This window comes from Coccomyxa subellipsoidea (genome assembly GCF_000258705.1).
Source record: "Coccomyxa subellipsoidea C-169, whole genome shotgun sequence".
Classification (NCBI taxonomy): domain Eukaryota; kingdom Viridiplantae; phylum Chlorophyta; class Trebouxiophyceae; family Coccomyxaceae; genus Coccomyxa; species Coccomyxa subellipsoidea.
The window spans coordinates 1,266,996-1,279,616 of record NW_005178024.1 but is presented as its reverse complement, the minus strand read 5'-3'; the positions used below and the strand labels follow the sequence as shown (position 1 = coordinate 1,279,616).

The following is a 12,621-nucleotide window of genomic DNA, read 5'->3' as shown; positions in this document are numbered from 1 at the left end:
TCGACATGCCGCTTGGGCAAAATAATGCGATCATACGAAGTGTATAAGTCTGCTCAGATGGATATCTCGCGCTCATGCGTGTAGCAATCAGCAGTGTTCAAGCGGGCCAAGAGCGCCAGTATGCTCTCGCTGCGGGTGAAGGGGTGCGTGATTGTAGACGGCAATCTGTGGAAGTCACTTTTCCTTACAATGAACCGGCGCTCAGAGGATACCCCCGGATTGTCCTCTCGTCGAATGCGCTTGTCGAAGCGGATGGCATGCATATTGTGTGTTGATCCTTGATCTGGTTTCCTTTTGTCATGTGCAGGCCTGCAAATAACTGTGGAAGGCTAGATAATCGGTTATCAGGTAGAGTTGTTTTAGATTGCTGCAGCTCTGTATTGCGGTCTATAGAGAAATGGTGTCCCAAAAGCGATTGAACCTATAATCGTGTGCTGCCTTTACGCATTCTGACGATGCCCTGCAAGGTTCTTTGTACTTTCCCAATTTAAAGTTGCCTTCTTTTGTGTGCAGACCCCCAGTGGCAGGCGAAATTCTGTCCTGCTCGCCATCTCAGCAATGCCCACCTATTTCAACAGCAGAAAAGATCACAGCAGGCCTCACAGCATGCAGCGAATCTAAGGACGAGGAGGCAGAATATCTCATGCACAGCTATAAATCGTCACTTGGTGGTGCACGAGGATGCCGGCGTGTCACTACCTTTGGAAGAAGGCCTTGCTGAGGCGCCTCAGAAGCTGGATGCTCTGTACCGCTTCTCGCGGCCCCACACCATGTTGGGCACCTTCATCAGCGTGTGTTCAGTGTCAGCGCTAGCTGTGGTGAGCCTTCATTCAGGATGGAATATCTGCATTATCGCACATACATCGCAATGCATGCAATACAAGTATACAATATTCCTCTTGCTGTCCCACTGCTGCGCTGATGCATTGTATCAGTGATAAGATTTTTCAATTCCTTTCTTAATGCTGGCAGTGTGGACTGCATGCAGGGGCCCACTGGATGGACAGGACAAGCGTTCATTGTCTTGCTCCAGGCGCTTGTTCCAGCGCTGCTGATGAATGTCTCCATAGTTGGGCTAAATCAGATCTTTGATGTGCCCATCGACAAAATCAATAAGCCCTACCTGCCCCTGGCCTCAGGGGAGTTTTCCATGAGGACCGGCATTGCACTGGTATGTTGTCCTTCCACTGCCTCCACTTGCAAAGCCGCTGATCATTTCTTTCTCTGCAAAGCAGCCTGATTCCTTATCTTGCCTGATCGCAGTATCATGTGCAACTGTCACAGGTTGTGGGGACTGGCAGCTTGGCGCTTGTGATGGGATTTCTGACAAATTCTCCACCATTGCTAGCCACCCTTGTAGGGAGTCTGCTGCTCGGCATTGCGTACTCCACAGACCTGCCCTTCCTGAGATGGAAACAATACCCTGTGATTGCAGCTGCCTGCATCCTGGCAGTCAGGTGCATTTCCAGATACATGCACGTTGTGCAATCGACAGGAAGACTGGCGGTTACATTTCTTAGGAGACTAAGCTCATGCCAAGACACAGAACTTAATAAGCCCCTATTGAGAAGCATGATTGGGTGGTTCACAGGGCAGTCATGGTGCAGCTGGGGTTCTTCTTTCACATGAAGACGGCACTGGGAGCACAGACAGTGGCACTGACTCGCCCCCTCATCTTTGCCATATCCTTCATGCTCTTCTTCTCGATCGTGATCGCCCTTTTCAAAGACATTCCAGACGTGAAGGGCGATGCACAGGTGTGAGTCTGCCTGCTCCCCGATGAAGCCTTTATCCTGAAGACCTCAGGTGTTTTGTTCGGGGGAGCGCAATGTCAAAGGGCAGGATTTTTGAACAGGTGCAATTTCTCTGCTCTTTGCAGGAGGGTGTGCGGACACTGAGTGTGCGAGCTGGCGTTGAGACAGTGTTCTGGACATGCATCGTCCTCATGGAGGTTGCATATGCTGGTGCCATTGGCGTGGGCCTGATGTCACCGGTACCATTCTCCTGTTCTGCAGATTGTCAGATTATCTCTTAATATTCCAGCTTGGCTTGTACAGGTTGATAAGACAATGTCTAGCTGACATACAATCTGTGCAGGTCATGTGGAGCAAGGCGGTCACTGTTGCAGCACACACGCTCATGGGACTGTTGCTATTATGGCGTGCCAAACGGACCGACCTCAACAGCAGCTCAGCCATATATAAGTGTTACATGTTCACGTGGAAATTGTTTTATGCCGAGTACCTCCTGATTCCTTTCTTGTGCTGACTATATTGCTGTATGGCTGGAGGCTCGCATTGCTATTGGGACAAGGACAGGGAAGTTGCTACTGGGTGCAGGAGAAGACAAGTGTCCAATATTTCAGCCAAAAGGATGAGTATAATGAGAGGGTGAAATACACTGGGCGTTGGGTCTGTGAATTCTTTGGAACGCCACTTGGTGCTAGGCAGTGGGCAGCAGGCAACTCATGAATTTGACAGCATAGCTGCCAGGCCTGCAAATCAACCTGCTTGGTGCTTATGTGAGAGTGCAGGGTGACTCAGAATTATTGAGAAGACTTTAAACCTCAAGGGAGTGGACGTGAAATAACCGCAATTACGGTACTGTATTCTTCAACCCTGCAGATGTGGGTGGGTGTATCTCTTGCGAAGGACCCTCATCCGCATGAGGTGCTCTGAAGTGCTGTTGTTTTCTTTTTTTGAGAGACTAGAATTGGACAGGATTCAATTTCTAAAAGCCAGCCTTTTGTTTTCATGAGTCCAATTGAGAATTTGCAGTACGGCATTTAGATCAAAGGGGGTGCAAACGAATCAGAGGGATCCAGAGACTGATGCAGTTCGGTCCACAGGTCGTTGTAAACCCTGATTGATTTGGAAGAACAATATTATGTCTGGTCTTCATTGAAGCATTCTACTGTGCATAGAACACAGCATAGAACAAATTGTGAATGTCACTGAGACTGTTGTCCGGGGGGTTCATTCCAACAATAGTACACACATTAGTCTTGAAAAAATTCACAATTGCGCATGCCCGAGCTATATCTCTGGCTCAATTGAAGTATGTTCTGAGAGTTTGACTTCAGCAGGTGTTTGACTACAGCGCACTTCCTTGCCATTAGATTATTGGGGACGTGTCTATGGATTTCTCTTCTCTCATCTGCTCATGTGCAGAATGTAACCTACATACTAGGCTGACTAAGGCTCTGAGCCCCAAAAATGTTACACGAATAGGCGTCAGTGGAGGGCTGTCCATTGAACTCACTTAGCAAAAATATCGACGACGGTGGCGGCAGCGAAAACCAGAAAGAGGGTGCCACCCAGATACTGCACGGCTTTCTCTGACACAAAACGGCTGAGGTAGGAACCACCGAGCACAGCAATGCCTGTTGCCACTCCATGGCCCCCCACGGCCCCCAACACCACTCCTGCCGGCGAGGAGGCAGCCGCCAGCGCAATTGTGGCCAGGAATGACTTGTCGCCCCATTCAGCAGCAAAGACCAGTGCAAATGTGGACAGCACGAATCCGAGGGCCTCGCCTGCTCACAAGCACGCATGATAAGCATCCATGATCATCTTCCGTGAGCAAAGAAGCATCAGCATAACCTAATGTATGCCCCATCCATGCCAGGAGAAGGACACACACCGTTTCCAAGGCTGCCAACTTCCTTTTCAGCTTCATCTCTCTCGCCGGCTGCACTTTCATCGGCATCCTGGGCATCCTGCAAAAGAAAGAAATGCTCATGATCGCAGATTGGTGAATCCATTTGGTGTGATGGCGCAGAGCAATGCCAGAATGAAACAAAGCAAGGTGCTTACCAGCAGCGTTTTCACCCCAAAGAATACAAGAAGTGCTGCTGCAAAGATGTCGTCCAAAGGGAGGCTGTTGGCTGGCAACAGCTCATCCAGTTGGTGCAAGACCTGGCCCAACGCTACCTGCAAGCACCATTCCAACATTGCTTCTGAAGTGTTCCTTATGCAGGATGACAAACCCTCAAGGATGACAAGTGTGGGAGAATCACTTACTGAGATGACTGTCATGACTGCAAGGGCCCCGAATGTTCCTGCAAAGACGAGCCCCTGGGACTTTCTGAGAGCGAGAAGCAGGGCAATGAAGAATGTCTTATCACCCAGCTCTGAAAATAGAATGAGAAGAAAACCGGAAACAACCCCTTCCCTGAATGTGTCATCTCCAACGACACCTGCATCTCAACACACACCAGTGACTTTCCTTGCAGTCCAAGTCTATGTAACCAGACTATTTCAACATGGAAGGCAGGATCTTCAAGTCAAGGAGAAGTGATGTTTATGTGTTGGGATTTGCCTGGAATGGTGGTTGCTATATTGGCAACTACATCTGTGGGGACGCCAGCATGGGCAGGTAGCGCCACAAGCAGACTACTAGCCAAACAGGCATGAGACAGAACCTGTGTCAAGAATTGTCCAGTTCGAGAGGTGTGTTCAAGATCCAAAACATCGCCGTTCATGCCATCACGCTCGATAAGCTTTCTAGGCTTGTTATATATTCTAGTAATAAGTCACTTCACATGTGTTCACAGCATATCGAGACTATGGTTGTGTGGGGTACAATTGTGTTCCAATGCCTCACCTTCAAACCATTTTCTGACATATATCGGTGCAATCCAGATGGTGTGTCTCTCTGACAGGCAGAATGCGTCCAGCATCTGCCTTCTGCAACTGATGCTGCTCTAACTGGAAGCTGCCCCCGGAGCCGATGATGCCTTGCCTTTCGCAGGTGTACAGATCTGCTAGGTACATATTTTGCAGTGTGACACTCCCTGGATGACCTCAAAAGCGTCCCCATCCCCATTAGGTGCCCATGTTGCCCATAAACGTGCACATTAGGCACCAGCATCGTGTCCTGTCCTCCTACGGTATCTGCAAAGCTGCTTCTTTACAAAAACATCATCTTCACGATGGGAAGTATGACTGTCCAAATCTGACCATAAGTCGTCAAGAAAAGAAGACAAATTTGATGGGAAACGAAGGACGTTCATCGATTATCCCTTTTTATACTTTATTAACGCTTGTTTACGGGGATATGGGAAACCCTCGTTTATCCACAAGCGGCGCCTGCCGAGAGATTGAATTGTCTTTATTCCAAGATATAAAGAAACAAGAACACTTGTCCGAGATGGCCTCCCGATGTGTGGCCTTGCAGGCATCAGTCAGGCCCATTCAGGTATCCTGCCAATTATTCTATACTGCGAAGCATCCTTGTGGTGCTGCTTCCTTTGTCCCTGTGGAGACAAGATCTGACCTTGTCGTATTACTTCATGATCTTGCTTTTTTTTTGCTTGAAATTTACTTGAATGCCCTCAAGGAAAAGTTGGTTTGTGCAGCTTGCGTCCCGTTCTCTCAATAAGACAGGCCGAGTTGCCTGGGCTGGAAGGAGTACCAAGCTTGCTGTGCCGGTGTCCTCCAGAAAGCAGCCTCTGTGTGTAGCCAGCGTGAGTCTCTCTGAGTCTACCGTGTCTTCTGTATTGTAAATTTTGTCAGAGGACACCAATGTTCAGGCAACGAAGCACTGTTAGTCATTATTTTTTGCCTGTGCATGCAGATTGATGAAGCAGCAGAGGCAACACAGCCACCAGCAGAGGAGGTTGTGTCCGCAGAGCCTACAGCTGAGTCAGCCAGTGAGGCATCACAGGTGCTGCTGCTGGTCCTGAAGAAACACACATTGTGACACTGATTCCTGCTGGCTTCACAATATCTCACAAGCCTGTGGTCCTGTGCGCAGGTTTCAGCCCCAGCGGAGAGCACTCTTCCAAACCCTGCTTCGTATGCGCTGAACTTCTTGTGGCTGGAGAAAAACATCGCGGTGTCAGCGGATCAGGTCTTTGGAGAGGTGGGCATTTTCCGATCCTGATCTGAGCATTAGTATACCCAGAGAGAGCCTGCATTTAAGGCGGTGCTGCCCATATTTATCTGACATGCGTCTCTGATGCCGCGTCACAGAATCAGAGAAGCCCCCTCACAGAGTACTTCTTCTGGCCGCGTAAAGACGCTTGGGAGGAGTTGAAGTCAGCCTTGGAGAGCAGGCCGTGGGTCTCAGAAAGGTAGAGGCCCTTATGAGATTCCTGTACAAGTGTGTCAACGTGTGATGCATGAGGTTAAGGCCCTTATAAGATTCTTGTTCAAGTTTGTCAACATCTGATGCCCGGTGGACGAGGTTCACAGAATTTTATTCTCGTTTTTTTTTCAAGGGCTTGCATTCCACAGGGACAAGGTGTTGCTGCTAAACAAGACCACAGAAGTGATCAACTACTGGCAAGACGAGGAGAAGAAGCACACCTTGCAAGAAGTCCAGGAGGCTTTCCCGGACTGCAAGTTCCAGGGGTCATAGACCGTGAGCAATCCAAGGATCTGCATGGCGGCAGTGGTTTCAAGAAGCTACATGGCGCAGAGCAGCAAGCTTGGGGCTGTGCAGTCTGCACCACTGAAAAATTGGCGCTGTGGAGATGCACGTGCATTGATTAGGCCAAGCACACCACTCGTCATGAGCAGCCTTTCGAGGTCATGGGAGTCCCTATCGATCTGTTGCTTTGCATGTCCATGTTGTGCAAAAGTATAAGCTACTAACATTGGGCAGATTAATCTATACACTGATGCTGCACACTTGTATGTTGCCTCCTGCTTGCTGTGTCTGTCAAAAAGCAATGTCATGGATGGTTGGCGCAGGGCCCCAGCTGAGCTGGGCCCCGACGTCATCATGATCTTGATTGCGGCAGCGTCTGGCAAACACCATGTTCTGACCCAGGATTGTAATGATGGAAGTCTCTACTGATGGAAGATAGTCTTGTTGCGTGGACAAAGATGATGTCCTATCAAGTTGTGCCACCTTGCTTGAAGCTAGCTAGCCCACTAGTTGAAATGAATGCGCACTCATAGCATGGTATTCTAGGCCGGAATGCATGCAAGCCGATGGAATCTCCAGTGTTGCTTTGTCTTGGGTCTTCTAGTTGATTCAGCAGGTAGCGTTGATATGGTGGCGCGGCGGACCACCGAGTGACTCACACCCGTGACACGGGTCACGTGTACTTGTGCCCGGCAGCTGTGCTCTGCCAGACTAGCTATCAGTGGTACCTTCTGCTCCTCCAGGCACTGCCTTTTTGGGACCTGGACGCGGCGAGGCATGATCGGATAGAACGAAGGAGGGTGCTGGACATGCAAGGCAGGTCGTATTACACCAAAGACTATGCAAAACGTCATAGGATCGCAAGTCTCAGGGGTGCATGTAGTGCATATGCATGCAGCCCAATCAGGCAATTGTCCTCGTCATCATCTTGATAAGAAACCTCTCAAAGAGAGCCCATTACTCAAAGCACTAGTCTTTATTCAATCTTGCAACCATGTGAGAGCATTGGTGATTCCTTCTCTGTTAGAAAGGGGCGCTGTGGGCGAAAAGTGTTAGCTTGCAGGGTGTCTGTCGATGACGCTTGGTGACACTCTCCTTGCTGAATTTCTTACAAGCGGAATCAGTGTAGGTGAGCTATTGCCGTACTTCATATATTATTTTCTGTGCACCTGCGCTTGCCCATGTAACCATGCATTCCGATTTTTTGTAAGGCATCCCTGGGGCCTACCTCTCATCTGACGTGAAATGGTTGATCGTAGGCTGCGCCAATTTCGTCACACTTCCTCTAGGTATTACTTTAAGAAACATCAGTTTCTTTTTTCCTGTTCTGCTGCAGCAGTGTGTCTCACAAGACCTTACCATAGTGATCAAATATATTAAAAGGTTTTTTCTGAGCGGCCTGAATATTGCTGAGTTGTGCAGATGTCTTAAAGGTCCGATTGCAGACGCAAGCAGCTAGCTTTTCTTCCAGAGCTGCAGCACCTGGTCTGGTACGTGATCAACTGAAAGCTTACAAGCCATCTTGATTATACATCTGCTGTGAAGGAGTTCATTACAATGTCTGAGCCGCAATAAGAAGAGAATGAAGGGTGGAACCAAGCAACTTGCATTATGAGGGTCCAACGAGCATGAGCTGATGCCAATGCCACGTCCTGGTCGCAGTTCGCTACAACTGTCAATATCGTGCGTCAAGAGGGATTCTTTGCGCTGTACAGTGGACTGACTCCCGCTATTTCGAGGGGTCTATTCTACGGAGGTAGCCCACTCCCACCGTCTGGATCCAGTGCTTTGAATTAGATGCCTGGTGCAGTTTACCGATGTGCTACCTAGCTCACCTATTCATGTCGTGCTTTGTTTGTCGCAGGTGCCCGATTGGGCACATACGGTCCCATTAAAACAGCACTAGGAGGCGACGAAACCAACAACAGTGTGTTGCGCAACATACTGGCAGGCTGCTTGAGCGGCTCCTTTGCAGCGGCGGCGACGAATCCCATCGATCTTATTAAGACCAGGCTGCAGGCCAGGGACTCCCCCTTCAAGAATGGGGCGGCGGTGGTGCGGCACGTGGTGAAGGAGCAGGGCGTATCAGGGCTGTGGACTGGGACTACGCCTTCAGTGGTGCGCCTTCTGGGATGCCTAGTACTACTGGCGGCATCCCATCAACTTGCAACCTTGTTCCAGTGATGAGGAAGGCGAGTCACTGGACATATGCTGAAGACAAGTTTGTGCTGGTGCAGATCCGCGCTGCTGCGCTCACTGCGACCCAGTGCGCTTCCTATGATCTGGCAAAGCAGTGGTGGATGCGCCAGACAGGGATGAGCGACAATGTCGGCACGCACTTTGGAGCTAGCATGCTCACTGGGCTGGCGACAACCACAATCACAGCTCCTGTAGATCTTGTCAAGACAAACATGTTTGTCGGTAAGCCACCCTATATCGTCAGTGCTGCAAAGCACAATCACACAAGCAACTTGTAAGTTTGGTGCTACTGCCCCTTTCATGTTGTGGTACTGGCTCACTGAAACAAATGATCGCAGGCGGCAAGAGGTATACATCGGTGCTGCACTGCGCGTCCACTATTGTGAAGGAGGACGGACCCATGGGCCTCTTGAAAGGGTGGACGGCACAGTACATCAGGCTGGGCCCCCAAACAATGGTGATGCGCATGCCCAGTCTGTCTTTTAAATCCTGTTTCCAATGCCTGTACCTTCCAATGTGACGCTGTTGCTCGACGTCTCAAAAGTGAACACCTGATGGCGCAGGTGATCTTTGTGGTCATGGAACAGCTCAGGAGAGCCTCAGGCTTGTCGTCTCTCTGAGGCAGCGCTGGGAATCTGTCCATCTCACCCGAGCACCGCTGCAAATTTTGTTCTGCCTGCTTGGGCAAAGCGCCACGCTAGGACATACGGTAGCTCATAGCGTAGGAGATTTTACTGAGAGCCACAGTTTTGGATGCCCGCTCTGGCGTCGCTTCATGGTTGACCATCTTTATAAGCGAAGGGCTTGAAATCTTAGTTTTAGTAAGGTTTATTTTGATTCTAATAAAATCACAGACTCCTGAGGTGGATTGAGGTGTCTGGCAGAGGAATGGCTGCACTGGGCTTTGCATTGGTCCGGGATGATCTGCCCTCATCATGAGAGTGGGCAGCACACAAGATCTGCGGTCTCTGCAGCTCGAATCACTATGATCCGTAAATTTGATTGAGTATGGCACGTTTCAGTGTGGCCACTTGTTGCAGCCTACCAGACTGCCAAGCACCAGCATGCAGAAATTGCCACATGCTGTGTGTACATCAATCATGGACTATACTACCTAGTAGGGATGCCAAAGTGACTTCAGTGATGATGTCAGCACATGTATGTAATGGCTGCGTTTGCTGGATTCCTCGACGTCAGTACCGTACTGACGTGTGACTGTGTGACTGTCCGTGCACTTGGGTCCATTTCCATCTCTAGTATAAGCCAGCTGGAGAGAATTACCACATGTGCTGGCAGCTGTACAGGCTGTACAGTACGGCTCATGACAGCTGTCAGCTGCAGCTACGAGTAGTAGCTGTAACATAAGTAACCACGGCAGCTGCCACTGGCAGTGACGGCACCCGCCCAGGAGCACTTCTAGTAATTAGTAATGTTCACGTTGACTAGCTATACATGCTATCAGGATAACTTGAGTCTCAATTCTTGAGAATAACGGCATGAAGAATGGGTAGCACTGCCTTGTGGTCAAACTTACACAATGGGCACATGCTGGCACCTGTCACGACTTGTGACTCACAAGGTGGCCTGAACAGGCAACCTTGCAGACATCCTTTGTTGATGCGAATGTCCAAAGATCAGCACTGATATGCGCCTTTCGCACTTGATGCTCACCCTGAATAGACTCGATCTGCATTATAATCAAAGATTGATGCAAGGGTCGATTCCAACGTATTGCTCGCCATCAATCCTGGAACCTGCATCAAGTACCGCGAATCCATAGTCTTTATGGTCATGGAAGTTTTATGGAAGTCAGAACCCTGAAAGTTTGTTTTTGACATCTGCGTCCTCAATTATGCCGCGGTGGGGGGACGAAGAGAGGACTGCCTCATGCCCTGGGTGCCTCACTATACTGGTGAAGCTTCTGCAATTCTGCGGTCTGCGAGATAATGCTGGGTAAGCCACTGTTAATCTGAAGTGTCACAAGGTATCCTTGGAACCGTTGTCATGCCAGTTGACAATATTTCCAAGGTCATCCTGCCTGTACTAGCGAAGTACACCTACGACAATAAGGTTCGTCTTTGGCGATTTTTAATTGGTGTGGCACTTATGGATGAATGAACTGACCATCACTGTGATGATATTGTCATGGCAAGACCATTGCTTGGTCTTCGGGTACAGGTCACCTTGCCTTGAGATTTTCTTGCCTCAGTGCACATAATCCAGGAAAATTGTCCTGTAACAGGTATTCAGCTACTGGATCACGCAGCGAAGATGCAGAAATCGTACAAGCAGGGGCAGCGGAGGGCACATCACCCACCCCTTTACTAGCCAGCCGCAGTCCTGATCAGAGGGGAGCTCTTCTGCCCAAGGCATGTGATTGCTCTTTCAATTCTGACCAGTTGAAGTTGGAAAGTATCAACACTCTCGGTGCTTTCTGCTATAACCCTGTCACGCACACCATATGTGACTCAGGATGACGAGGACCCCTGTCATGAGAATGCCATTTGTTTGCAGGGACGGCCAAGAGAGGGAGACTCACAGAGCACATCTCATGCCCTGAGAGGTAGCTTTGCTGTGCATGAATCAAAGGATACTCCTCTGAAAAGCCCGTGAACGGTCCATTTCATGTTTCTGCAATATTTCCAGCATGGATGAAGTTGGAATGAAATACTAAGTGTTTGCCAGAAGGAGCGAGGACTGATGGCAGCAAGGAGGGCTTGCATGGGCTACACAGCAATCTCCAAGACGCCAAAAAGGGAATCAAGGGCAGCAGGGCAGCTTCTGGTGAGCTGCTTTAGCCCCTTTGTGACTGATAATTCAGCCAAAATAATGCCAGACAGCCTGATCATGTGCAAGCCTCTTTGCAGGCATGTCTTGTGATGTAGATAGCAAATAGACCCATTCATTGCTGACATATTTTGGTTGCTTGATGCAGCTGCGTCCTTGGTATCTGAGGATGAGGATATCTGTTCAACCTGCTTAGAGGGCTACACTACAGGTGAGCTTGATTGAGTCCCACATCCCATACAATTTCATCATTTAGATCATCATTTAGACCTTCTTTCTTAGACATGATGGGAGCCATGTGTCTTGCAGAAAACCCGAAAATCTGGACGAGTTGCCAGCACCATTTCCATTTGGCCTGCATTTACGAATGGCTGGAAAGGTAAGCTGTGTGTGCCTACATGGACAGATTCTTGTCTAAAGCTTCGTTCGACAGTGGTAAACAAGGTGCATGTAAACTCAGGATTGTGTTGCTGTTCACAGGTCAGAAACCTGTCCCATTTGTGCCACAAAGCTATCCTTTGAGGAGCTCCTGTGAACGGCTTGTTGCTGACAAGGTTGAAAATGTACATGTACGTTAATAAGTCTCAGAATGGTAGCGACTGCCTGAAGTGATTGCTCAGCAGGCTGTGGCTGCAATCCCAACTGCCTGTCATCTGACTCTATTGCTGTATTTTGTATAATAAAGGGACCCAGTTTGTGCGGCTCATTTTAGGTGTAGAAATGTAGGGTCTCTCAGTTTTTTGGATCATTGCTTTGCCAATCGTCCCGGACTCCTAGTGGGGTCGAATGAATACTGGGAACAGGTACATATTTGGTGTGTACTTCTTATGGACTGCTCATCAGCCCTTTTAGAATTCCCAGGCTTTCTATTTTGCACGATCTACTTAACAATATTTATTGCAATAGCAGCATGCACTGCTGATCTGGCATTGAGAGGCATGTCGGTTTGATGCCGGTCATGAGCATTTGGCAGAGGGGTGAAGAACTCAGGGATGGGCCCGTGTGATGCCCACTGGGCTTGCAGTACAGCAAACAGTATCTTTCTCAGTGTATATTTGGGACTGCAAAAGTGACACAGCATATGCATAGGCTGCAGCAGCTTTTGAGGATGCTGCCACTTGTAATGATAGCTCCATGCAAAGGCCCGCTTTGTTGCCTGTGGACATGAGCCTGCATGTAAGCAACCCTATGCTCACCATCATCTGCTGCAGACCGGTCCTGGTACCACTTCTGGATTTTGTGTGTGTGCACGGAGCCACT

At 49.2% G+C, this 12,621-nt stretch overlaps 4 protein-coding genes across 4 annotated transcripts; 3 read left to right on the top strand and 1 right to left on the bottom strand.

Annotated features, from left to right (window-relative positions):
* Position 1: 1 nt before the first annotated feature.
* COCSUDRAFT_31305 (hypothetical protein) lies at positions 2 to 2,268 on the top strand (the record flags this gene model as incomplete). The annotated part of the gene is made up of 8 exons (XM_005643983.1): positions 2 to 143; positions 308 to 348; positions 514 to 818; positions 989 to 1,171; positions 1,285 to 1,457; positions 1,592 to 1,757; positions 1,880 to 1,993; positions 2,098 to 2,268. Exons 1-8 carry the CDS (start codon positions 121 to 123, stop codon positions 2,266 to 2,268), a joined length of 1,176 nt encoding a protein of 391 aa, XP_005644040.1. The 5' UTR covers positions 2 to 120.
* A 989-nt stretch (positions 2,269 to 3,257) lies between these two features.
* On the bottom strand, positions 3,258 to 4,178 carry COCSUDRAFT_19805 (UPF0016-domain-containing protein; the record flags this gene model as incomplete). Its single annotated transcript, XM_005643982.1, has 4 exons — positions 3,258 to 3,538; positions 3,637 to 3,718; positions 3,816 to 3,932; positions 4,023 to 4,178. Coding segments are annotated over 4 exons (636 nt in total), but the record flags the coding sequence as incomplete, so codon positions are not given.
* Positions 4,179 to 5,126: 948 nt separating this feature from the next.
* Positions 5,127 to 9,194, top strand: COCSUDRAFT_67919 (mitochondrial carrier; the record flags this gene model as incomplete). The annotated part of the gene is made up of 9 exons (XM_005643981.1): positions 5,127 to 5,199; positions 5,360 to 5,467; positions 5,578 to 5,667; positions 5,758 to 5,865; positions 8,038 to 8,131; positions 8,240 to 8,493; positions 8,613 to 8,796; positions 8,913 to 9,031; positions 9,138 to 9,194. Exons 1-9 carry the CDS (start codon positions 5,152 to 5,154, stop codon positions 9,192 to 9,194), a joined length of 1,062 nt encoding a protein of 353 aa, XP_005644038.1. The 5' UTR covers positions 5,127 to 5,151.
* Positions 9,195 to 10,257: 1,063 nt separating this feature from the next.
* On the top strand, positions 10,258 to 12,499 carry COCSUDRAFT_25926 (hypothetical protein). Its single transcript, XM_005643980.1, has 7 exons — positions 10,258 to 10,527; positions 10,817 to 10,943; positions 11,089 to 11,137; positions 11,260 to 11,358; positions 11,510 to 11,572; positions 11,671 to 11,740; positions 11,842 to 12,499. The coding sequence occupies exons 1-7, from the start codon at positions 10,427 to 10,429 to the stop codon at positions 11,894 to 11,896; spliced, it is 564 nt and encodes a 187-aa protein (XP_005644037.1). The 5' UTR covers positions 10,258 to 10,426; the 3' UTR covers positions 11,897 to 12,499.
* Positions 12,500 to 12,621: the final 122 nt, after the last annotated feature.

Coding starts and splice junctions, on each gene's coding strand:
- COCSUDRAFT_25926 (XM_005643980.1), top strand. CDS start 10,427: ATGCCGCGGTGGGGGGACGAAGAGAGGACTGCCTCATGCCCTGGGTGC. Junction 11,138..11,259: donor CACATCTCATGCCCTGAGAG/GTAGCTTTGCTG, acceptor AGTGTTTGCCAG/AAGGAGCGAGGACTGATGGC. Junction 11,573..11,670: donor CTTAGAGGGCTACACTACAG/GTGAGCTTGATT, acceptor TGTGTCTTGCAG/AAAACCCGAAAATCTGGACG.